At 38.5% G+C, this 26,905-nt stretch overlaps 1 protein-coding gene across 1 annotated transcript; it reads right to left on the bottom strand.

Annotated features, from left to right (window-relative positions):
- Positions 1 to 1,968: 1,968 nt before the first annotated feature.
- Positions 1,969 to 26,603, bottom strand: Slc39a6 (solute carrier family 39 member 6). The gene is made up of 10 exons (XM_003474077.5): positions 26,208 to 26,603; positions 23,710 to 24,435; positions 21,781 to 21,964; positions 20,839 to 21,008; positions 19,126 to 19,344; positions 11,665 to 11,770; positions 8,231 to 8,608; positions 6,405 to 6,485; positions 4,694 to 4,884; positions 1,969 to 3,151 (listed from the first exon to the last, which is right to left on the bottom strand). Exons 2-10 carry the CDS (start codon positions 24,424 to 24,426, stop codon positions 2,999 to 3,001), a joined length of 2,199 nt encoding a protein of 732 aa, XP_003474125.1. The 5' UTR covers positions 24,427 to 24,435; positions 26,208 to 26,603; the 3' UTR covers positions 1,969 to 2,998.
- Positions 26,604 to 26,905: the final 302 nt, after the last annotated feature.

Here is a 26,905-nt window from a genome sequence, read left to right as displayed (position 1 = left end):
ATGGAGATCATTCATATACTGTACTATTGTGTATTTTTCTTTACATATTTGGTAGAATTCACCAATAAAATCATCTCAGCCTGAAACTTACCTTTCAGAAGTTTTAATTACAAACTCAATTTCTTTTTTTTTTTGTCTTTTTCCTTTTTATCGGTACTGGGGATCAAACTCCCGACTGCCTGCTTGCAAGGCATGTGCTTATGCCACTGAGCTAAACCTCCAGCCCCCAAACTCTGTTTCTTTACAGACTAATCACACTGCTTATTTGTGTTGGTTGTTTTAGCAACTTGGGGTTTTTGAGAAACTAGTCCTTATTACCTAAGTTGCCAAATTTATATTAGTATTTTTTTAAATTAATTTTAATTATCTGAACAAATATGAAAATGCAACATATTAAAATTTTTAGGATGCAGTTAAAGCAGTGTTTAGAAGCAAATTTATAGAATATTTATTTGTATTGGAAAGATTTTGAATCAGTAAGTTTCTATTTAAAAATGAGAAATGACTCAACAAATAGAAAACAATAAACTGAAAATCAAAGCAACTGAAAACAGATAAAACATTAAAGAAAATGAAACCAAAACCTTATTGAGAACATCAATGAGAACTTTAAATATCATGGTTCTGATAGACTTTTGATTCCTAAAATCTCCTGTCTTGTCTCCTCTTTCCTTTTTCTATCAGTCGGATAACCTTCCTCAAAGATTAACCTTTTGTGCATATTGCCCTCCTGCACTCTCCTCTAATCTATATTCTCCCACACAACCATGGGAACTACTATCGGCTTAGACTTTCTTACTCAATAATGGGTTCTGACTACAGTGGGAACCTTTTCACCTTTCCTTGGGTGGTCAGGGAACGGAACATATTCCCCACTCCCCGCAACTTTGGAATTTTTATGAACACAGAAAGTGTCTCTGTAGTCCTCAAATTCCTATAGAAACTTTTTTCTTTTTTGGTGGTGGTATTGAGGATTGAACCCAGGAGTACTCTAATGAGCTATGTCCCCAGCTTTTAAGTGTTGAGATAGGGTCTTGCTACACTGTGTAGGCAGGCCTTGAACTTGTGATCCTCCCACCTTGGTTTCCCAAGTAGCTGGGATTACAGATGTGCTCTGCTACATTCAGTTTAGAGGAATATTTCCAGTTATGACAAGAACGTCCTCATTGTACACTGATCTAGCAGTGATGCTACTACAGTGGGTCTGTTTCTGAAGCAGAGTAACCACTCAGCCAAAGCAGATGCATTTTATCCTTTTTGGCTCCTCAAACTGTAACTTACTTGTTATTCTTATTCCATTACTTGTTTTGGGGAACAGAAATAACATCTCTCTTGTCTCTCTTAGGCTTCAAAGTAGGAGGTAGACATTGTCTATTATTTCTGATCTTTAGAATGCAGGGTAATAACAGTTCTCCAGTTTTGGGTGGAGGTTGAAAAAATGTTAGGGAATTCTGGGAACAACTGTGGATCAGTGTTCTTTGAAATGCCCTTTGTGATAATGAATTTAGAAACTGAATAAGGTCATACAATAAAATATGTTACCTAGTATATTGTAATCTGGTTTGTAATTTAGAAAATGAGACATTTCAATTTTATAGAAACACAATGTAGAATGGTAAAGCCAGGCATGGTAGTGCAAGCCTGTAATGCCAGCACTCAGGAGGCTGAGACTGGAGGATCATTGCAAGTTCAAGATCAGCCTAAGATACAAAGTGATTTAAAGGCTAGCCTGAACTGCACAGTAAGTTAAAAAAAAAAAAAAAAAAAAAAAAAAACCTCCAGCAATGTAGCATGATAGTTTTCAGGGGTCAGGCGGGGAAGGCAAGGGGTGTACAGGGAGTTATCTAATGGGTACAGAGTTTTGATTTTGCAAGATGAAAAGGTCATGGAGATCTATTGCAGAATAACTTAAGACTCAAAACTACTGAAATGGTTAAGATGGTAAAAAGAAGGAAACAAACTATGATGTCTGACACGAAGCATTTATTTTGTAAGAAAGAAACATCTACACAATGCCACAGAAGCCCTAGTATGTCTATGTACTGTATATAAAAGGACCACTGCTCACAGTGACACTGGAGCACCATAAGGTATAAAGTACTTTCTGAATTCAGTAAGTCAAATATACTCAGAATGGGTACTAATGTCCTCACACAGATCAAAGTTTTAGCACTCTGGTATTGTGTAAACCAGAAAATCAGAACATCCAATCATGTAAATTTTGGTGATATATAATTTGGTAGTAACACAGTCTTTTGGTGATACAAAAACTTACTATACTTATCTTGTATATTTCCACACAAATACTCCAAATTCCAATTTCTCAGCCAAGTGATATATTGCTTGAATTCATTAAATATACTTAGATTTTGCTATTATACAAACAAATGTACAACTAAATTAGTACATATGTGAAAAGTGCTATGTCTTTACGGGAACAATAATACTTCACAAATATTTATGAAGGTACTCTATACTACTTATTCCCTTTAAAAGTTGCATCTAAATTTCCCCCTCTATATTATTACCAATTTTGTGATTTTTATAAGAAATCTATACCTCTTGGTTCTCAGATTCTTTTTTCCGTCCTCATTCATTAGCTTACACTTAGGTTTTGTGCGTGTTTGTGAGAGACAACAGTTCTTCAGAGGCCTAGATCCAGTATGAGAATTAATGCATTAACTTAGTGTACAAAAAGACATTTTTTCTGACAATATACAGAACATGTCATGCCAAATATCTTGTTTATACAATAAACTGAGAATATTGGTGAATTGCACACATAGCTTCTATTTCCAAAATAGAATAACTTAAATATTAAAACGTACCTTTATGTTACCAACATAACTGATCAGCATAACAAATGACAATATTCAATACAAAAATCACAAAATCCACTAACTTTAAATGCTCTATATGACAGGATACAAATTCATCTCCCTATGACTCAAACTATAGACAGCAATTCTTTAAAGCTACTCTAGCATTTATACCCTAATTAGAAATTTATACGAAACACAATTTTATGTTCAAATATGGAAATAAGTAACATAATTCCGAATCCCAAAAGTATCCCAGCATTCTGTAAAAAGAAATATCCCCAGCGGCTACATCCATGGTCACTAGCATCATTATGTAACATCTCAGGTACCTTAAAAGGAAAAAGAAAAAAAAAAAGTAACATTTAGATTTTCAGAACTAGAAGTCAGCAGCACAATTTGTAATAGCTAAATCTTGGAAACAACCAAGGTTCCCATCAACTGCAGAGTGGATGAAAAAGATATGGTATTTTTACAGAATGGAATATTATTCAGCTATAAAAAGGATGATCTTGAGGCCTTCATAGGCAAATAGAGACAACTTGAGGCTAACCTCATTACTGAAATAAATAAGAATCATATTTATAAATATCACATTGTGTCTCTAGTGTAAAAAGTAGTAAGAAATGCAGGAGTAATAAAACCCCAAATGTGTAACTGTTATTATAAAAAAGAGAGGAAAAGAAAGTACTCTAAAGGATGTAACTGCATGTACCTTTAAGTGTGTAGGATTGATAACCATAGTACTAAGTTTTTGTTGGACAGTTGAACAGAACTGTTTGCAGTCTTGCTGTTTAAATATCTACTTTGTATGTTTTACTTTTATAACTTGAACAACTATTTCTAAGAGGATAATATGTAATTTATCAACTAGTGATTTCTGTTTATTTTTTTGAAATTATGTATTATTGCTACCCTTTTTCTGTTTTTTTTTTCTTTAAATAAAAAAAGAACTATGAGTTACTTTCTAGAAGACTTTTTATGAAAATATATTTTTAATTTATATTTGGGTATATTATGGCTCAATTCATTAAAACATGGCTACATAATATCAAATTTAATAATGTTATACTACATTTCCTAGCAGTTTAACAATAATTATTCATGGGTGTTCTGAACAGGAAAAAATTTGTATTAGTACAGTTAGCACAAGTGGACCAAAATGGAAATGGAAGGCTACACTGATTTCCCTAGTTCAGTCACACTCTGTATGTTTAACAGAACTGAATGTAACACATGGTTCACCTTTAGTGCAGCAATGGGAAAACCAACACTCAATAAAGTATAGTTTTATCAATAAAACTGGCTCAAACTGTTGTGAGGATGTTGGTGACAAAGGCATAAATCTCCTTTGTTGTCAGTTGATAAGGATACATTAAGCATTCTGAAGTACACATAGCATGCCAACAATACATGGGTTCTACTAGGTTTCTTTTCAATCTATAAACAATTCCAGAGCCTCATTACTACTCTAAAACTCTCCTCTGAAAAAGATACATCAGAGGAAGGTAGCTATTTACATGTATCCTTGTAGGCAATAGGCAGGATAAAGGTGTGCCTATGACCAGCAATCCAAAAAAAATAAACTCAAAGGAGACTGACTGACTGATTTTCTTGAGATAGGGTCTTGTTATACAGTTCAGTTGGTCTTGAACTCACTACGTAGCCCAGGCCAGTCTCAAACTTGCAACAACCCTTTTGCCTCAGCCTCCCAAGTGCTGGGATTACAAGTATGAGCCACTACACCAGATGGGAGTTGTACTGTTATATGCCAGACACTTGCATTTAAATTAAAACCTTTTAAAAAATGAACCTTACTGAAAATTTTTTCAATTATGTATTTAGTTAATGTCATCTGACTTCTTAAAACTTACCATATCGACCAGAGCGACGTACATGAATAAACCAGCAGTAAGTGCAAATATCCACATGGAAACATTTTCAGCATAATGCCCAATGAAAATTCCTGTTGCCATTCCAAGATACGCCAGCATGGCTGACAATGCATTATAAAGCACAGCCTGCTTAACAGTCATGCCAGCCTTTAGTAAGACAGCAAAGTCACCTTTAACAGAAAACAACATAAAACAATTGAAAAATCATGTTTAAGATATACACCCAAGAGTCTTCTCACTTGGAGGAAAAAAAGATAAGGCAAAAAACCAACCCAGGGTTATAGCAATGTTGATTTATATAAGTAACATAGTTCTTGTAAACTAAAAACTCTTGTATCCAACATTTTCTTAGGGCTTATACTTTATCAATGACTGATGAACAGCACAAAGCTAGTATAGTATGTCGGTGTTGTCTTTAAGGAGCCTGTAGTTCCTTGAGAAGGGGAGTGCAGAGAACACACACGAAATGATTAGCAAATGCAAAAGTAATACATATGAAGCACCAAAGAATGTGATATTACAGTTATAAGCAGAAAAAGAGATAAAGATAAAAATGGTTGACAGGTTTCCAGGGGCTTGAAGGATCTTGAATGTGGAAAACAAACGAGATATTGAGGTTTACCAGTACTACAGCACAATCCGTAAACCCAGCTACTAGAGAGGCCAAGGTAGGAGTACTACAATGTTGAGGCCAGCCTGGGCACCTTGTCTCAAAATAAAATTTAAAGAAGGGCTGCAGATATAGCTCTGAGGTAGAATACTACTGGGCTCAATTCCCAATTCAAAAAAACAAAGTGGAAATGGTGTCAGGGTGTAGACTGAGAAATACATGTCCATAAGGAGAATAATCAGGAAAAGAGCTGAGATCAAAACTACAGAAGGTTTCAATTCCTAGTGACAGATGACTATGTCAAGATACAACTCATCAACTCCCCCTTTCTTCAATTCCAGTAAGGTCCTTTCCCCTAGGATTCCTGTTAATGAAGATCATTTCCTTGTATTACTCACAGTGTGTGTGTGAAGATGATCACTGTTGTCACCACTATAGGGGCATAAAATCATAATAGGGAAAGAAGACACAAGGGGCCAGATATTTCTTTGGCAACACACATAGGCAACTATGTACTTGTTGGATCAGACCAAGTGGAGTTGGGCATGGTGGTGCATGCCTGTAATGCTAGCACTCAAAAGGCTGAAATAAGGAGGACTGTGGGGAGTTCTAGATTGCCTGGGCTACATAGTCAGTTCAGGACAGCCTGAAGTACAAAGAAGACCCTGTCTCAAAACAATTTTTCAAAAAAGGCCAGGGGTGTTGGTGCATACCTATAATTCCAGCATGCGGGAGGCTGAGGCAGAAGGATCACTGCGAGTTCAAGGCCAGCCTGGGCTATAAAAAAGCCAGAGTTTGAGGCCAGCCTGAATTGCATAGTAAAATCCTGTCTCAAACACACAGACACAGACACAGACAGACAGACAGACAGACAGACACACACACACACAATCAAACCAACAGAAAAAAAAAAAAAAAAAAAAAGAACTCTTCCCAGCAAAGAAAGAAAGTTGGATAGGCCCTCAGACTCATGAGAAGAGACAGAAGTTATAAAGATGCTTGCTAGAATGGTCACTGGGAAAAGCGAAGAACAAGAGGATATTCTGCTCCTAAGAAAAATAATTCATATGGCTCTCTTACCTAATTCATGAGGCAACTCATGACAGAACACAGCGACAGAGGTACTTAACCCACTTGATAAGCCTTCAGTGAAAGCAGCTCCTGTAAAAATCAACCAGAAAAAATTTAGACACATTATTTTGTTTTCTTTTCTTTTCTGTGAAGCAGAGGGTACTGAGGATTGAACCTAGGACTTTCACACTGAGCTATATGGTCCTGTTTTCATTTTTTATTTTGAGCCTAGGTTTTGCTAAGTTGCTAAATTGCCCAGGTTGGGTTTGAATTTAGAATCCATCTGCCTCAGTCTCTCAGGATGATGAAATTACAAGGGTATTTTTCAGTAATGGCACACAAAATGAGGTTAAAAAAACAAAAACAACAAAAAACTGTACTTTGGCTGTGAATAAATACAAACTTCCCAATCCGGCTCTTATCTTTAAGAAATCTTAGATTACATTCTATTAGGTCATTCTATTAGATTACATTCTATTAGGTCTAAATTTTTCAGAGGAGTACAAGCAGGTAAAACAGAGAAGGAAAAATTCAACTATACCTTAGAATGAGTAGAAGATCTATAGACCTCAGAAGTAACTGCTACCACATAAAACACTTACTCAAGAATATAATGTAAACTGATTTAAAAGATTTAGAAAATATATTCTGCCACTCAGTGCATAAATGTTGCACAGCCTCAGAAAATTCAGTCATTAGAATTGTTTACATTCATTTTCTTATAAGGAGATTCTAAGACAAATAACTATCCCTCATCTCCTAAAACACTAACACATATTAACTGATCAATTATTGACCAGGACTGTGTTTTCAGGCATTATTGCTCCTTTGACTGTTGTAATCTGTACAATACAGTATAGAAGGAAGAGTAACAAACTTTCTGGGGAACAGGCTGGGCTCATCTCAGCCTGGCTTTGTCTCTGTTTCAGGCCTCAGTTGCTTTATTTGTAATTACTTCCATGGTTCCTTCTGGAGCTAAACAATTAAAATCTGTGTTTCCTTATTTCCAAATTGTGGCACAATAACTTAATATATAAATTTTTTAATTCGGACCAGGCGTGGTGACGCACGCCTGTAATCCCAGCACTCTGGAGAGGGAGGCAAGAGGATTGACATCAGTTCAAGGCTAGCCTGGGCTACCAAGTGAGCTCAAGGACAGCCTGAACTGCATAGTGAGATCCTGTCTCAACAAGACAAAAGAAAAAACATTCTGTAATTTAACTGGACTTATCAAGTCCATGAAGACTCCTTTAGCATAAAAAAAAAGATGACAGTGCTAGGCATCATGGCACATACTTATAATCTCAGCTACTTGGAAGACTGAGATAGGAAGACTACAAGTTTCAGGCTAGCCTGGGCAACTTAGTGAGATCCTCTCTCCACACCAAAAAACAAAACAAAGGGTGGTTGGTGATGTAGCTCAGCAGTAGTGTCCCTGGGGTTCAATCCCCAATATAAGAAGAAAAAAAAGAAAAAAAAAAGATTTTACCTTAATATAGTTTATATTATTGATATAAGAAATTCAACATGTAGGGTGAAAAAAAAAACCTCGTACATGTGCCCTACAACTTGAAGCCTAATCTTAAGGCACTGCAAATGAAACACTACTTTTGATAGTTAGAATTTATGTAACAGGCTAGACACAGATCCTAGCAGGTAATTATCTGTATGATACTTGTAAAAGTAGCCAAAAAAATTTTTTTTGACAATATTAGTAACTTCAGCCATTAAAATCCTTACCTACAGTAAATGAGCCTATTCTTTTGTAAAATACAACTGAGTATTTAATCTCATCTGTAAGTCAAGTAACAAAGAACAAAAATGCAGATGTATACCAATTGCTAGGCCATCGCTGAAGTTGTGCAGGCCATCGCCCATTATCACCATCCAAGCCAAGGTGGCAATGCCAGCATCTTTCAGCTCCTCCCGAGAGTAGCGCTGACTATGGCTGTGGGGGTGGTGGTTTTGGTGGTGGTGGTGATGGAGAATATGATGGTAGTCGTGATGGTGGTGAATGAGGTCATCTGATTGGCCCAGAGTATCATGGAAATGTGAATGGCATTTGTTCTTGCACCCCCTGGGTACATATTCATTGTAGACTTCCTGTGGATGAGCATGAGCTATCATGACCTCCTCTTCTTCCAAGACTGCTGGCTGCTGAGAATCGAAGTGGGAGGGCTCTTGTGAGTCTGCCCGTAAATAGCTTTCGGTTCCTAAGAATAAACACAAAGGACATCAGAATGAAGTCAAAAGGCTTGGTTAATGTATTTGGACACATCTGAAACATTACCAGACAAAAAGCAACAAATAATCTTAAAGTCTGTTAATCTCTCACACCTGCAGAACTAAACATTACAGCACTGAAGAAGACCAATAGATTTTAGTGAATTTTAGAAATGAAATGATCTCACATATTAGGAATGGATTTTATTCATGTATTTTTTACTATTTGTCTTTTTGAGACAAGTCTCTTTATGTAGTTCAGGTTGGCCTTGAATTCACTTTGTAGTCCAGACTGGCCTTGAACTTGGAGTAATCTTCCTCCCTCAGCCTGCCAAGGGCTGGGATTATAGGCACAGCAGGAATGGATTTTAAACACTAACTTTCAATAACTACCTTGCTAACTCTCCTCCAATTTTTTCTACTTCCCTATATTTAAAAGATGAGTTATTTCTGACCATAGAAACATCATATGCTTACTCTTAAAAAAAATTATGGTAGATATTGAAAATATTTATTTAGAAAAATATCCAAAACTGAAAACAAAAACCCTGCATAATCTTGCCATCTGACTTCTTTTTTTGGAGGGTTAAATTCAAAGAAAAACAAAATAAGCTATTTACGTCATCATCATCATCATGATGAAGTATTTGTTATCTATTTAGGCAAGAAAAAGTAAACCTGACCACAGTGGGACTGTTACTTCTTTGTCTTGCACTGTTACCAATTTTCTTGGGAGCATCTCTATTGTTGTGGTGCAATTCTCCAGCTCCTATTCCTTCCCCTTATTTCACTGAAGTCCATTCAAAATGTTGAAGAGGGAACAGAAGTATGAGTAAATCCAGGCATGCTGGTACACACTTGTAATCCCAGCACTCAGAAAACTGAGACAACAGCATGGAGAATTTGAGGGCAGCCTGAGCTATGCTGTCAGTCTGAGCAGACCTGGACAATTTAGTAAGACCCTGTCTCTTAAAAAGAGAAGGAGGGGGGCTGGGGATTTAGCTCAGCGGCATAAGCGCCTGCCTTGCAAGCAGGCAGTTGTGAGTTCGATCCCTGGTACCGATAAAAAGGAAAAAGACAAAAAAAAAAAAAAAAAAGAGAAGGAGGAAGAAAAGTAGGGGGAGGAAGGAGAGAATAGGAAGAATAGTGAGGAATTTTACTCACTCTTTAGAGAAAAACAGCATATTGGAAAATGTAGGTAAGCAGGAAACCTTCTAGGTAGACAAGTATCTAATGAGCACCTAAACTATGCAAGGCTTTCTGGTCTGCCCTGGCGATAGAATGGAGCACAATAAAATAAGTGTCAAGAAACCTAAATTAATCTGAGGCACTGGCACCAATGAGGAAAAGTAAGATGAAGGAAAGTAACTGTGAAACCTGTTGCATTGGAATGATCAGAGAAGGCCTCTAGGAGGATGTATCAATTGAGATCTAAAGGATAGAAGGAATTCATGTGAAAATCCGGGAGAAGAGCATCCCATGCAGAAGGAACAGTGAGTGCAAGGCCCAGACACAAACTCTGGATGTTCACAGGAAGAAAGGTGTGAGGCTGCAGTAGAGCGACAGTGGGGAGAGCACAGCAGGCCTTGAAGTTCACAGCACAGAGCAGAATTTAAACACACGACTCTTAACAGAGTCCTTCCAGTAAGAAATGCCACGCTCCCAGTGGTACAGGAAACACAGTAACTGTTCAGCTGAGAAACATGCAAATATGACCTTAGTCAAGTAACCCAAACTAGCATTACCAATGACAAAGCATCACAGTGGGTGGCAAATCATGTCATCAAAAGGAATATAATTCCACTTTGGTTTTCCAGTCCAAACTGATCATCTAGTCATAAATATAATTTTTTTTTTTGTACCGGGGATCCAACTCATGACCTCATGTTTGCCAGGCAGGCGCTCATGCTGCTCAGCTAAATCTTTGGCCCATGAAAATATATTATACAAACTAAATGAGAAGCAACTAAATGCAACATTCAATACTGGCTTGCACACTGGACAATTTTTTTTTTTCCTTTGAGTGGAGGGAAGGAATAAAGAGAACTGGAAAAAAAAGAAAAAAGAAACAAGTTTCACTAAGTTTCCCCAAGGCTGGTCTTGAACTTGTTATCCTCCTCAGTTCCCTGAGTAGCTCTGATTACACACCTGGTGAACTTCCTGATTTTGAACTGAACCACAGTAATAAATAAAAAGGAAGTATCATGTTTATAACTTACCTCCAAGTAGTTCAGAAAAAAAATGTGTGTGCTTATAGATAGAATGATAAATAAGGCTATAAAATAGTTGGGAAAATTGAGTGAAAAATATTCAGTAATTCTTTGAACTACTCTGTTTTCTTTTTAGGCAGGGTCTCACTACATAGTTCAGGCTGAACTTGAACTCACTACATCATAGCCCAGAGTGGCTTTGAACATAATGCAACCCTCCTGCCTCAGCTTTCTGAGTGCTAGAAATATAGGCACTTGCCATCATGTTCAGCCTGGGATACACAAAGTGACTGGTCTCGAAAGACAAAGCAAAAACAACAAGCAAAAGAACTTACAGGAGCTGAGGAGGCAACTCAGTGGACAGCCATGCTTAGCATGTACAAGTCTCTGGGTTCAGTCACAGCACTCCCCCATAAAAACACATAAAAAATAAACATAAATATACATAGAAACAATTTAATCATTGATGATTTTTGTTGTTTTTTGAGAAACGGTCTGCCATGTCATTCAGTTTGGCCTTGAACTTGTGGCAGTCCTACTGTCTCAGCTTCTTGAGTGCTGGGATTACAAGCATGCATCACCATGCCCAGCTGACTTTTTTTTTTAAGTATGAGATATTTATTTATGTATTTATTTTTGGTACCAGGAACCAAACTCACGACCTTGTGCTTGCCAGGCAGGCACTGTACCACTGAGCTATATTCCCAGCCCTAGTATGAAGTATTTAAAAGAGAAAAACAAAAAGGACATAGCCCCACCTCTTCCAAATAGTCCCCACTGCCTGCAAATCCCATAGCAACCCCCTGCAGCCCTTAGACTCGCTCATAAAGACTTACGGTCATCTGCATCTACTTTCTCCTCATTTGTTGAAAGTTGAGATTCATATTTGGACAACTGCTTCTTAATCTCCATGTCATCATCATTTTCAGGCTTTTTTTGATTCTAAAATAGAAAGAGAAAGCATACTTTGAAATAGCATATTTGCTCATGGGCATAGCTATAAATAAACGTGTAAGCAAAAGACACAGAAAAAGACAACAGAATTAACAGATGCCTACTGGAATAAAAGCCATTTATGGGCAGCACTTACCTTATTTTGCACAGCACCTAGAAGAGGATTTTAGGCAGAGTTACCTGTCATAAAGGTTAAACTGCCTCTGTAATATGAGATACAGGGCATCACATATTCATCTTCCTGAATGTTCCACTAGCTCATCTACTTGGGGGCCCTCAGGCAAGCAGCAAAGTATCACCTGGAAGCTTGTCACAAATGTAACCTCTCAGACTTCTGGGGAGGTGGCAGAGTGGCAAACAACAGAAAAGGAACCACTCCAACATTTGGTATCTTGATACTGGAATATAGTAACATGAGAAAGAGAAGGAGGAGGCATGTGTCCCTAAGACTCAGCAAGATTCTAAAGTGAGAATTTCCCAATGCAGAAAAAGGAGGTGGCAGGCAGCGCTTTGTCCCTGAGCCCTAAATCAATGCTTGGGAGGGGCAGCTCAAATCTGCAGACTCAGTGACTACTAGAGACACCAGAGGTTTCTATGGAGAAACACACCAATGGAACAAAGTGGTGGATGCAGTGGACTGCACTGGCTGGTGAGCTATTTGGATTTAGATGTCCTCAGGAGTGGGCAACTAGCCAGTAGCCATCATGGAGAGAGGCCAATAGACTTAGAATTCAGAGCAGCTATGTGCTGGTTCCATATAGTGACTTCCAGGGTCAGAGTGAGGCAGAACTGAGTTCAGGCTGGTAGGAGGCACACTAAATGCTTTTTAATTAATTTTTTCCAAATCCATTTTATTTCAAGGATAGAAAGAAAGAAAAAGAAGAAAAAACAACAAAATTTCAAAACACATCAATTGGGGGCAATAATGGTACATACATTGCATACATTGCACACTGTCATCCTCAGATCATTCACCCAAAGCACAAGACATCTGCATTCAATTGTCTGAACAATACCAGCACAAACCTTTCTCTTTAGCGAACGCAGAGAAATCAGTAGTATAACTATCTCAATTATTATTTATATACATACACATCCATATATACATAGCTTTTTTTTCTGCTTCTCACATTAATGAAACAATACGATGTTTATACATAGGCACACTGAATGTTGCAGGCTGAACAAACAAGGTTATAGTCTCAAAGCCAGAAACCAATCTGAACTTCAGTGGAACTAAAGGTGCAGACTTGCTAGGATTATCCACTATCCTACTGTAAATCTACGGCTGCCTTGATGGGACTAATCAACATGGATCTGGGCTCTGTCTGCCCTCTCTGTCTACAAGTCACAGCAGAGATGCACCCTGAAGTGAACATTCTTTTCTTCTCTTTTAAAATCTTTGTTTTTCTTGTTTTTATATAAATGAACATTGTTTCTAATATTATTGTTGTCTGTCCTGTTCTTTTTATTTCCTTCTCTTTCCCTCCTATCTTCAACAGTTTCCCAAAGTTTGTGTAATCTTTCTTTGCCTTACAGTCTTGTTTCTAATCTCATCCTCTCTTCTATGTCTCTATTTATCCCCAGCCCCTTTCAAATTTTCTCCCCTGAGGGTACAACTACCATATTGAGGACATATTTACTGTATATAATTTTCTGGTTTGTTTAGATTTTGTTACATAGCCACAAATATAATTCGTATGATTAAAGGCTGCAAATTAAGTTACCACAGTTTGTCATTCTCTAGGCTGTGTATGATGCTACTGTTATTGCTGATTGTACTACTTTAGCCAAGATGGCATAATTTTTCTAAGCAGTTGTTCTTCTTGGTATGCCAAGAGTAAGACTGCCTAAAGGTCAGAAACAACACTATAGGCCAGTGCCAAAAATGAGTAAGTTGAAGAGGTAGGATTTTGCAACAGTCTCAAAAGCCAGCTAAGCCTGGAAGACATCTCTCAGAAGGCATTTCCTAAGGGTTCTAAATAGTAGCAATAAACCTATCTTCCATAAGCAATTTACAAGCATCAATCCAGGAATTAGAATGAATATGAAAAAGACACTTAAGCAAGATCCACTCCAGCTCACTGAAGGCAAACTTAGGGGGAAATGAGGTGGGACAATTTGAAAGCCAACCACCTGAACTCTCTGACATGGTAACAGCAGAAGTATCAAAGCAGATAAAACAAGGATCCAAGAAATCAGAAATGAACGAAGGTCTTCAAAAAATCTCAAATCAGGGGCTGGGGAGTTAGCTCAGTGGCATAAGCGCCTGCCTTGCAAGCAGGCAGTAGTGAGTTTGATCTCCGGTACCGATAAAAAGGAAAAAGACAAAAAAAAAAAAAAGAAAAAAATCTCAAATCAGAAACAATCTCTCTGATAACTACAGAGATGGCAACCATAATGAAAGACGTGGTAAGCAACACTAGAGCAGATATAGATTAAATAAATAAATAAAGCCAGGCATAGTGGCTCACACCTGTAATCCCAGCACTCAGGAGGCTGAGGCAGAAGGATCATTTCGAGTTTGAGACCAGCCTGGGCTACAAAGTGAGCTCAAGGCCAGCCTGAACTGCATAGAGAGACCTTGTCTCAAAAATTAGACACCCCCCCCCAAAAAAAAAGAAGATCCTAGAAAAATGATAGAAATCATGAATGCCCAACATAGGAAAGAAATGGAATCCATGAAACAGATTCAGACAGATATCAAGATTAAAAATTCCACTGAAAGTACACGAATCAGCACACTAAACCATATAAAACAAGCATTAATGGATACGAAAAATCAAATTTTAAGTACTAATACAAGTGTAATAGGCACCTCAATACTCCTCTGTCACAAACACATCAACTAGATAAAAAGTAAAAATCAACAAATATCACTACTGAACCAAACTTCTGAACAAATGGACTTAGTAGATGTCTACAGTGTTCCACCCTCCAGCAACAGAATATACTTCTCAGCTACACATGGGATGTTCTCCAAACAGTCGACTACTACTTCATAGAATATGCTAAGTAAATGCAAAGGAATTCAAATTATCTCACATTATTTTATCTGATGAAACTGGAAATCAATGGTAAAGAAATCAGAAAAACTGAAACAATAAATCGGACACAGATGTTTAATTACTGCATTGTTTCTCTAGTGTGAGAAACTGAAAGTGTAAATAAGGACCAAACTGTGTAACAGATATTGGGAAAAAGGAAGAAAATGTTCAAATGAGAAGAGGAACAAGGAAGAGGGTAGGGGAAAAGGAAGGAAGGGACAAAAAGAATAGAAATAAAAAAAAGGAAACAAGCTTTTTGTAAATAAGGAGGGGAAGAAGGGCTGGAGGGGAAGGGAATGGGAAAAAAAGCAGCAAGATATATTGCGAACAGGCACACATTTCTTATGATGAATTTTATGTTGTATATTTAAATTGTTACCAGGAAAAAAGAAAAAAGGGAGAGAGAAAAAAAAGAAATGCAGCCTCTTAGGCCACACTCCAGAAATGAGGCAGAATGTGGATTTTAATTAGATCCCTTGGTGACTCATCTGTACATTAAAATTGAGAAACTCTACTGTAGGTTAGTAATTTAGAACCAGCTAGAAGCATTTCCTGGCATTTAATGATGTGGTAACCAACTGCTTGGTTTCCTCTATGTTTGTATTCTGGACACAAAACTTTACACTTCTTATCTATCGGGACTGGTATGGAATCCAGGGCCTTTGCACTGAGCTATAAAACCAAATCCTTTATATAATTTTAGACAAGAGTTTCACTAAGTTACTAAATTTACCATGCTGGATTTGAATTTACAATCCTCCTGTCTCACCTCCCAGAGAGCTGGGATTACAGTCATGCGCCACCATGCCCAGCTGCTGCTCATACTTTTTATAACCTAAAACTAAACTTAGCTTTTTAGTTATTGAAAATAAAACACTTTTACCAGACCACCGCTATGTTTTTTCTTTTCCAGCAAGTCTCTATTAGCTTTAAACTTTCACTGGCCTTTTTATTTTGTGGTTAAACCACAAAAAAATTTTTCTATTTATCCCTAGTACTTTCTCTGAGGCATCCAAGAAAGTGCATAAGTATCTGTAAAAATAAATGAATTCACAGTATTTTAAAGTTTCACACTTTTAAAAACTGTACATAAAACTGTACATGTTTTTGAAATAAGTTAAAGGTACTGTAAAATTATTTGTTAGTGCTTCATATTTAACCATGTTTTTCTATTGTAGGTATAATGTCCCTACATGCTAAACAATGCAGTGCACAAATAATAATACACAGTCTATTTTCTTGGAACTCACTCATAGGAAAAGGGTCTAGCACAGATAATGATTACACAGTTCTTTGAATCCAATATTCAGCACACTTTACAAAAGGAAAATGAGACCTAAATGCATTTCAGGTCAGGTTCTTGAAAAACAAATGTGACAACTATACGAAAACTTAAGTAAAAGTTTTATGGGTAAGGAGACCATGTACCAGGCAGAGATCAGTGTATGGTAGGGCCCTGACGCAGAAAAGGACCAGCTAGGATCATCCTGGAACTAAAAGAAATACGGGTTGGGGCCTCCTCTGTCAAAGAGAAAGACTAACAAGAAATGAGGCTGGGGCAGCGGAAGGAGTCTAGACAATGCAAATCACATTAAGGGTAGTGGACTTTTCCCACAAAGCAATGGCAAGCTATGATAGGCTTTAAGTAGCATATAAATCCTTATCGTCTTTGCAGCTAAACAATTACTACCTGATTTGTGAAGGAAAACAAAGTCACATGGACAGGCCAGTTATGCTGTAACTGCTGTCACTAGGGCCCACACTAGAATGATGGAAGATGGAGAGAAATGGAAAGGCCGCAGACATATTTAATACAATTAGGTTGGAAACATGGATGAGAAGGATGTCACAAATGATTCTGAGTTCCAGTGTGAACAACAGCCTTCACTGTTAGAAGATTTGAAGTTAAACTGTCATAAGGTTCCATCTATATTTATCAGGTATGAGAAGTGACCCTAATTGGAATTAGAGATTTCAGACTGACAAACATGATAGGTGACCTAAAACTATGCTCCCAAGGGGTACAGCATGGATCTCTAAAGGCAAATGCTAAGTAAAATGTCCTCTTAGATACTTGAAGTGCTCCCAACAGCCATTACATGAAGAATAGAGTTTTCTTTTTGAAACAACCAAATGAAATGGAAAACTATTAAGTGATACTAATATTTGGATGCCCCTGACAAAAACAAAGAATGTATTCTAAAAGAGGAAAAGACTCTGTTTGCAAAATTCCTGCAGCAAGTCTTTGACTAGAAATTATGCTTAGTGTTTCATGTTTCTTACAGATTCAATAAATATTTATCAATTATCTATCAAGTACCAGATATTCCTCTAGGCATGAGGAGAGATAGAGGAGAAAAGACACAGATGCCGTGTGGTTTGATGTATGACTGTGGGCACCCTAGGAGGGTGAGGCAGGAGGATTATAAATTTAAGCCCAGCCTGGGCAACACAACGAGACTGAGGTAGCTCAGTATAAAGACCCTGGGTTCAGTCTCTACTACTGTAAAACAAACAAGCAAACTAACAAACACCAGACAGAGGTCTTGGCCCTTAAGAGTTTACATTCTAGTATATACTAGTTTAGAACAGACATTAAACTTCTCTCTACAACCCATACTGATATATATAAATTATACACAGTAATATATTGTTAAGTTAGTCTTCTATTTAAAAACACTGTTATAACCCAAATATTACAGCTCACTGCTTACAGTTGTAACTGGAAAAGAAAACTGTTACTATATTAGATAAAACTGTTCTATATTAGATAATAGCCTGTCTCTTAGAATCCCAAGTTTGAACAGGTTAAAGAAAAAACAGTCTTACGGTACAATCTGAAAGCTGAATTGAAATTAGAATACTAAATAGATTATGGCATTTGAAACAGAAATACAATACAAAAACACAAATGAAAGCCCTAACACAACACATTGAAATTAGAATACTAAATAAATTATGGCATTTGAACCAGAAATACAATAGAAAAACACAAATCATGACCCTCCCACCAAAATGAAAAAATATCATTTTTAAAAAAGAAAAAAAAAAAAACCGGTAAGAATAACTCTAAAGGACATAAAAAGAAATAGGATGCATCCTGAGACCAGTCTAAGTGACACAATTGAGAAACTGAAACATGGAAGATTACTTCCTAGCGCAAGAAGGAATGAATGATTATTTAACTACTTCATTCAAAATCCATAAAGGCAAATATTCATAGGCCACAGCCTGCTGCTCTCCATGCTTCCTTCCCACAGTAAGCTTGATACTCAAGAAGAAGCAACTGTTTTCAAATCTCTTCATGCCAGTTATACCTGTTACTATAATTGCACAATTTAATTACATGTTGCTTCAGTTATGAAATGCTGATGGTAATAGTTACTTCTATGAACATGTAAGTATAGTGCTTTTAAAAATCCAAAGGCAAGCTGCTAAAAAAACGAACATGATATAGGATGGCTATTAAAGAAAAGAAAAAATATGACACAATTCCTTAATTCAAAGAAGATACTGCTCATTACCAAATAAATATATGAGTCAAATTAAAGTGTTTGAGATGTGTACTTTTTTTTTTTTGGTAATAGGGTTTCTTTTATCTGCTTTTCTTGAGAAAGTCTCACTGTCACTTTGTAATTCAGGGTGATCTTGAAGCCACTATGTAGCCCAAGTCTGCCTCAAGTTTAGTGATTCTCCTGCCTCAGGCGCCTGAGTGCTGAGACTGCAGGTGTGTGGTACCATGACCGGCTTGCATTTGTCATTTCCAAGAATTCTAACAGTCTTTCAATATACCTGCCTGATCATATTAGATAGAAGAGATAACCTCAGAGGTCTCAAGGTATTTTTACTTGAAAAAAAGCCTACTCCTTTGTTTCCTATTATTTTATGGCCCATTTTGCAAAAAGTCAGAAAATGCCACATTCCTTTGAAACACAACAGAATAGCTACTATGTGAAGAATTTAAAATCAATCACCGCAGTTGAATCACTAATAAATATTGATGGTATATCCATGAGCCTCCTGGGCTTCAGGACCCTGTTTCTACACTGTATATGGTCATTTATGCTTATTCTTGCCTTTCTTACCTTCCCATGAGTTTCTAGGAACAGTGAAGACAGAAAATTCCAGGGTCATCAAGATACAGCATTGCTGCTCTATAGGAATGTCTCTGCGACAGAAAAGTGCCTCTGGGGTACTGAATTCCTCAACAGAGACTGTACAACCCGAACAAGCTATTTTAAAAACCTAGTTAGAATGCTACCCTAGATAAATGTCTGGCCAAGATGTTTTTCTTACCTTTTTCTTCTTATCTTTAAATTGCTTAATCAATGTGAGTACATGTTCAACAAGAAACATGAAATATAAGCCTCCAAGAGCTGTCAGACCTTTCCACGTGGAATCAAAATAGGAACTTTCTTCTATGTTTTGAGAAGACAGATGACTGAAAAGTGGGCCTCTTTTCATTTCCATTGATGGCTCTTCATGGCTATGACTGTGGTGGTGATTTGCATGAGACTAAAAACGAAACGATACATGTTTTATAAGTTCATTAGTTTCATACATTATAGAAAAACTGGCCAAGAGAGTAGTGTCAATTTTGAAACCATTCAGAAGTAGGTAACTAATGGGATACTTAGGAATTGAGGGAGGGGACAGTAAAAGTAAAATAATCAATGGGCAGCTAGCTAGCTAGAGCTTAACATATGCTATGTACTATGGTACTTATTAGAGTGGGCCTGTTTAGCATAAAGACAAATACATTCCGTAGAATATATATGTAGAATATTCTCACTGTTTGACAAGTGGCCACAATTAACAGGAATTGCTGGATGTAACAGGCATGGCATATTTACTACTCCTATTCCCAAATGGAAGGATTGCACTAGTGTCATCAGCCATGATCAGCCATGTCACAACAATGTAAGAAGCCTCGTCTGTACACAGTGACCAGGCTCAGCAGGCCTCTCAGGTCTAGATGCACTAACCCAGGAGCCTGCAGCTGAGTACTGCAGTAACTACTGCTACTGCAGGTTAGGGAACTGGGTGTGGAGCATGCTAACTGAGGTCAGAGCTCCATGTGCACGCCAGTTCGTGTTGCAGATACTTTTGAACATCTGTCATCTGACAGTCAGGGAACCTATCATAACATTTTTTTTTTCCCCATTACTGAAGAGACTTGAGATTTATTGTGTTCTAGTTACTGAATGATTTTCTTTTTTACTACAAAAAAGTTTTTTTTCTTTACTGAAGAGACTTGTGATTTATAGTGGTATAGTAACAGAATGATTTCCTTTTCTACTATCTGAAAATCTCCAAGGGAAATTTTAAAAAATGAGATCCCACTATTTTCTGCCTGAGATTTATCCCACTTATTTGTTTATTTATTTAAAGACAAAGTCTCAAACTAGGTAGCTCTACTGGCCTTGAACTTGCTTATGTAGCCCAGGCTGGCCTCGACCTCACAGTGATCCTCCTGCCTCTGCCTCCTGAGTGCTGGGATTAAAGGCATGCCCACCAGGACCCAGCTAGTTCCTACATATTTAATGCAAAAATAAATTCACTTTTTCAAATCAGTTTTAAGAATTCACTCATGTCATTGTCTGAATCTCAATATACACTCAGAATTCAACTCTGAGGAAAGCCTGAGTTTCTTGGGTACATAAATGGTAACGTATTTTATTTCTTTGACAACCACATAAAGAAGCAAGCAGGTAATTCCCATTGTTGCAGTCTGACACAGTACTAGTATCAGCAGAATTTGTCCACTTTTAAGTAGGTTCAAAAAATCAGTCTTTATTTAGTGGATTCCCTTAAAGAGAAAAGCAATAAATCCATTAAGATATGGAACAAAAATGCAGCTTTGTTATCAAAAATATTTTAGAATTAACTTTTCTAAGCCAAAATTTTAATCTTTAACACATATTGATACAAGTAATTTTAGTACAAATCAAACATGTATAACTATTTTCGATGTTGAATAATAACATGAGGACAAGTTACTGTACTTACATGTGGAAGAAGGTGCAATAAAGCATCACCACTCAAAGTTCCAACAGCTAATGCCACAAGGAAACTCAGGAGAAATTTGAAAAACACCCGATTCATGAGAGGCACCAAAATAACCCCCAGCAAGGACAGGAAACTGATGATGGAAATGGCTATAAAGCCACCAACCCAGGCTGTTAAAAGAGAGCAAAGAAAACAACATATAATTGACAACTTTCAAACAGAGATTTGTGGAGAGCAGCACAAGGCAACATGTTGGACCCAAGAAATTACAAAGAAACAAATTCAGTGCAAATAAGACTATGGCAATTGCACAGTAACTAAAAAAAACTATTGCTGACTCAAATGAACAACCTAGCTGGTAATTAAGAATCCTTCAGGTAAGGAGTACAAGTTGAAAATTCTTCAAGGAGTGGGAAAACATTTCTAAGGATGAACTAGCTCACTTGTGGCCTGAACCTTCAGAGTCCCCAAACAGTTATGAAAGAGAAAAAAATTAAAAAATAAATTTTAAAAGGAGCAAGAAACAAACTAGGAACTCAAGAAATTCTCCAGTAAACAAAACAATTATTTCTTCTTTATAGCTTTTGAGCAACGTAACCCAAGACATCAGGATTTTACAATAAGAACTCACAAGAATTAGGCTCCTAAGTAACAGAGATAAACTTTGATCCTCCTCCCAAATAGTGTAACATGACATAAAAAGCCCAAGTTTGAGGTAATCCTGACTCATCCTTTGGGATGACTTTAGATAAAGCATCATCTTAAATTGTATTTTCTGATTTTGTTCTTTAAGGGGCACAATAACAACACACTTGTTTTCTTCACATTTTGAGTAACAAAAAACTAAGACGACATATTTGGAATTGTGACAAAAAGTGAAGCAGCACAACATAAATGTACCTATTTTAAGGTTTTGTTTTTATATTAAAAAGGCAATTCTACCTATTTGTAAAGAATAGGTCTTTGGTGGGATATCAGCCTTCTTCTCACTCGCTGTATGAATCAGACAAGATCTAGCATCAATTTGATTGATGATGGCTGGGCAGAGATAGCTGAACTCCGTTGCATTCAGAGGAACATGGATACCCATGCCATGAGACATAAGCAGCTTTGATGCATTGAAACACTGAAGGAAACAAAGCAGTGAAAATCACTGACGGGCATTTCTGTTAGAGAAAATATAGTTTGATGACATACCTTAACCTTAGTAGTCCTTTACTTACGTCAATTCATGTTAAAAGCAACTTTTTTCAGTACTTCCGAACTGGCCTCTAGTTATATAGAGGAAATGGCACTGTGTACTATGCTACCTTCTGTTCATTTGAGAGATGCACTTAGGTCATTAGTCACTAGGGAGAAAGCCTCAAGGTACAATAAGCTTGAGGATAAATGAAGATTCACAAGCCTGTTAACTCACTGTATAAATCTCTTAAGGAAATGAGCTTTAATTCTGAAGTGGGATTCATCAGGGTTTGAGAAACACATTGTAGTACTAACACTAATCTATGTGGCCTAAACAAGCCCAAGACATGTTCTTCCATCAATGACCCTACTTGCAAAAACTTAGCTCAGTTCTGTCTACATACTTGGCAAAATGCTCTATGATGAGAGGATATTAAATTACGCAGACTTCTCTTGCAACTTTGGTTAAAACAAACCTGTCTCAGCAGGCAGATGTTTTCAACAATTTAACTGGGTAACAACCATGGTTTGAAGGGAAAGCTTTATGCCAATTTAGCCTCCCCTACAAAAAAAAAAAAAAAAAAAAAAAAAAACTACAAAAACACCCTCTGCCTGTTTCTTAGGTTCTGTAAGGATATTTCAGACTCCTGGAATTCTCGGAGGATACCAGTAAGAAGAAACTTCATTACCATTGCTGCTTTGTTTATGACCATTAGTAGGATTACTCCAAATTTATGTTAATACAAGCACCTTAGTACCTTACTATAGATGCTCATGGTCAAAGTGGGAATGGCTTCTCTTAATGTTTTGTCTATATTCTGAAGCCGTTTCTTGAACCCTTTTCTCCATAGCAGTAGAAAAGCTGCTGCAGATGTGTTGCCAGGTGACCACTGCTGTGTCAACATTGATGCTGGTTTGAAGTACTCAAGTTTTTCTTACTAAAGTATATCAATGAATTCTTTTTTCTTGGCATCTTTTAGCCAAGGTAAAACAGGTGGATGTTGGAAGTGCAAAACCACATAAACTCTTAACCCCATCAACCACACTTTGAGCTCGTCTAGTATGAAATTCTCCATAGCTGCTCCAATTTTCAATCTCTCTGCAAGTTACTGTAAGCCTTTCGCCAAGGAGGCCACTCTACCCTTGCTGTTCTTCAGTCCTTTCAGTTTTTCCTAAAACTTAAGATTCCAGCTACTACTTTTCAATTTTTCCATTTTCTATTTTTATTAATAATTTCTCCAAACATAACCTTAGTATCTTTCTACAGACATTTTACATTCTATATATTTTACAAAAAGAAGAGTACACAACACTCTTCTCACCAAAGACCTATTCCCCAAGATCTGTACAGGAATGTTTACAACACGGTAGGCTCACTGTGAGCCTTGCTGAGGAAGCAAAACATTAGCAAGGCAAGGTGTGGTGGTGCATTCCTATAATCCCAGCACTCAGGAGGCTGAGGCAGGAGGAATGCTACAAATTCAAGACCATCCTGGGCTGCACAGTGAGTTTAAGGCCAGCCTGAATTACACAGTGAGGCTCTGCCTCAAAAAATCAAAAAATAGCAGAAAAATACCCTTTTCAATAAATTCCCTGTTTTATTTCATACTCCTTACAACTAGAAATAAGAATGGCAATGACAAGACAGACAAGCGAGTATATTAAAGCATTGAACAGCCTTTATCTTACCTCCTGAGTATTGTCATTTATGTTTCTGGAATACATGAAGCCCTTTCTGGGCTCACTCACAGACTTGTTAGTTTTCCTACCAACCAGCCGTCCCACCCAGCTCCTTTCTGTGATACTGGGTGGGGTGGAACTGTTTACATCTTTGGGAAGTTTTCCAGGCTTTGGAGTCTCCACTGTTTCTAGAAAGTGAGTTCCTTCAGAGACAGTGTTATACATGGTTGAGGTCACTTCACCAGCGCTCACACCTTCCTTGCCATTCTTTCTGCTACTGGCGTGTTCCAGGTGGAGAGATCCTTTCCCCTGGCTGTTTCTGTGATCTTTACCTGAACCATCAGAGTCATGGTCTGGGCAAAAAGCTTTCCAATTGTTTTTACCAGAAGCAACACGATTATGATGATTGTGACGATCATGGTCAGAGTGATGCTCATGGTCATGGTGTGTATGGATTCTTTTAATCTTTTCTATTCCTATATTCTGAAGCAATTTTCTGAACCCTTCAATTGACAAGGAATTGTTCTCTCCATAGCGGTAGAAAAGCTGTTGTAGATGATGATGTCGTGTGGTCACTGCTGTGTCAACATTAATGCCAGATTCCCAATTCAGATTAATTTTCTCAGTGGTCTGAGAGAAAGCAGCAGTTGATTCTAGTTCATGAAGGGGATTTGTGACCAACAGAGCAAAGATCAGGATCAAGATTACAGATAAATTCCTTGCCATTGCACCTTCCTAGAAAAGATGGGGGAAAAGAATTCTTGACCCGCTTTTGAAACAGTTTGAATTAAGAGACCTCATGCTGAAAATTAACGTCTAATCAAGTAACCAAGGTTTACAGAGCATTGTTTAGTGGGATGTTAGGTACTGAGAAGATGCAGAGTACTAAGATTTCACTTTGCATTGCTAAGACACCCAAAGCAAGTAGAGAACAGTGAGTGCCCAGAGACTGTAATCAGCACTGTAAAATTAACTATTCAGAGACAAGAAAGACCCACATGGCATGGCCACATTGTAACTTCATAGCTTGTTGAGAACCTTGATTTAAAACTGAAATCAAACCTAATTAACCACCCTAATCACCACCATTTCACAAGAGATTTTAAATACCAAAATACAATTTCAGAATTCATGTTTAAATTTTTTTCTTAAACCGGAACATTCTTCTTATATAAAAATCCATTTATGGCCCCCCCTCCCATTAATCAAAAGTGTTGCATTTTACCAGGTTTTTTTCTTTCTCATCACTCTATGTTCTTTGAATGACTGCATCATAGTTCTTTCGATAGATTAAACTTAATGAAAATTTACTTTATTGTTCCTTTGTTGCTACAAACCTGGTAAATTTTACCACAAACTATTACTATTACTCCTTCACCCAACAGTATTTTAAATCCAGGTAGAGCTTGAGACATCAGTTAAGGAGAAGGAGGTATAGTCAGATCAGTGGAGAGAAGGTTAGTTCAGAACCCTGTAAATGTTCAGCATTTGATGACAGATAGTTGATAGTGGACAAACTCACGTCTCCAGCAAAAGATCCAAAGATTTTGGATCTAAAACAAAAACAAAAACACCTGGGGCAACCAAACCTTACTACTTGCACGGCTGTTTTTTCCTGAGCCAGGCTCTCACATTCATCTCACCTGAAAAGCCTGTAATACCTATTGAGCAAGCTGAATGAGGAAAACAAATGTATGTTAAACCTAAGTATTGCTCAATTTCTCATTCCCAGGTTAACTAGTCTACAACTAGGTTCCTGAATGAAACTTTCGGGCCTTAAGTTTTTAGCTTCTCTCGAGATGGGGGTCTTACCCTGTCGTCCGGGTTGGCCTTGAACCCAACATAGCCCAGGTTGGCCTGGAACTTGTGATCTGACCTCCTGCCTCAGCCCCTGGAGCGCTGATATTACAGGAATATGCCATCGCGTCAGGGTTGGCCTAAAGTTTTAAAAATTCACTTAACAGGCAAAAGGGAACCACTAAAAATCATTTCTAGGAGTGAGGCGAGGCGCGGGGTGGGTGGGGACAAATGCAAGGCCAACTGTAAGCGGTTCCGTGCCTTCTGCAGAGAGGATGCTCAGGGCGATCGTGTACTGGTCAGCAGATCTCTTCCCTGCAGGTCTGCGTGGGTTGGACAGAAAAAAAATAATCGAAAGAAAAGGCCTAAAAGAGCAGGGAGAGTGAAGAAAATGGAAAAGAGGACACAAAGCTTTGCTTCCGTTAAGGGCTTTTTAAGCGCGTCAGTACCTTGTTTGAATACACGATAAAAAGTACAGCTCATCACCTCAAAGTCCTCTGTTGAATCCCTGAAGCCCATCTGGGTATCCCAAGCAGGGAAACCCAGCTCTCTGGGCGAAAGGGCGCCGACAGTGGTCACTCCCCGCCACATCCCTCCTCTACAGACAGGCCCCCCCAACCCCGCGCCTGGCTTGCCGGTCCCGTTTCCACGGACCCCCGGGCCGTGGGGCACCCTTTCTGCCATCCCACACTCCGATCTGCAGAACTCACCTCTCCGCGGCCTCACCGTCCTCCGGCCAGGCTCCACGCGCAGGTTCAGTTCCCCGCGGGAGCTCCGGACGGTGGGAACTGGCCCGTGGTGGTCTCCGAAAAGCCTTTAAACCTAGCGCCGATGAGGCGGCCCAGTCTGTCCCCGCCGAGCAGCCCCCGGGAGCCACGCCCAGCACCCTCGCCTCCCCGGAGCAGGACAATCAGGAGTCACAACGCCGCGCGCCACGCGCCAAGCAAAGCCAGGGACCGCCGCCCCCCGCAGCAGGCACCGCGGCGCACGCGCAGTGCGGCTCTGGAACCCCAACTCCAGACAGATCCGCTTTTCCGCGCCTTCCCAGATGCCTGGGCTCGCGGGGGGCGGAGGAGCAGTGGCGCCGCGCCGGAGATGTAGGCAAGATCTGAGTGGACAGGGAGTAGCTAGGGGTCCTTTTCCGAACCTTTCTGCGCCCCTGCGCTTCTCTGAGGTCCGAGACTTGTTAGCCAGGGTGCCCCAGAACAGTTCGTTCAGAGGATAGGAGCCAGGTCTTGAAGGGCCGCCCTGGCACTAACGCAGAGGTCTTTGTGGAGGATCCCGACATACTCCATCGGGACGTGCCTCGTGCGCGGCGCGGCGGCACAAAACACGCGAGCGAGAACGCGCGCGCTGGAGAGATGCAAGCGGGAAGGCGCGGCCTCGCTCTCGCGTTGGCTAGGATTTT

The sequence above is a fragment of the Cavia porcellus genome, unplaced genomic scaffold (assembly GCF_034190915.1).
Source record: "Cavia porcellus strain 051 isolate PalLab524CR breed Dunkin Hartley unplaced genomic scaffold, mCavPor4.1 scaffold_20, whole genome shotgun sequence".
NCBI classification, from domain to species: domain Eukaryota; kingdom Metazoa; phylum Chordata; class Mammalia; order Rodentia; family Caviidae; genus Cavia; species Cavia porcellus.
This window is presented reverse-complemented; position numbering and strand designations above follow the sequence as displayed.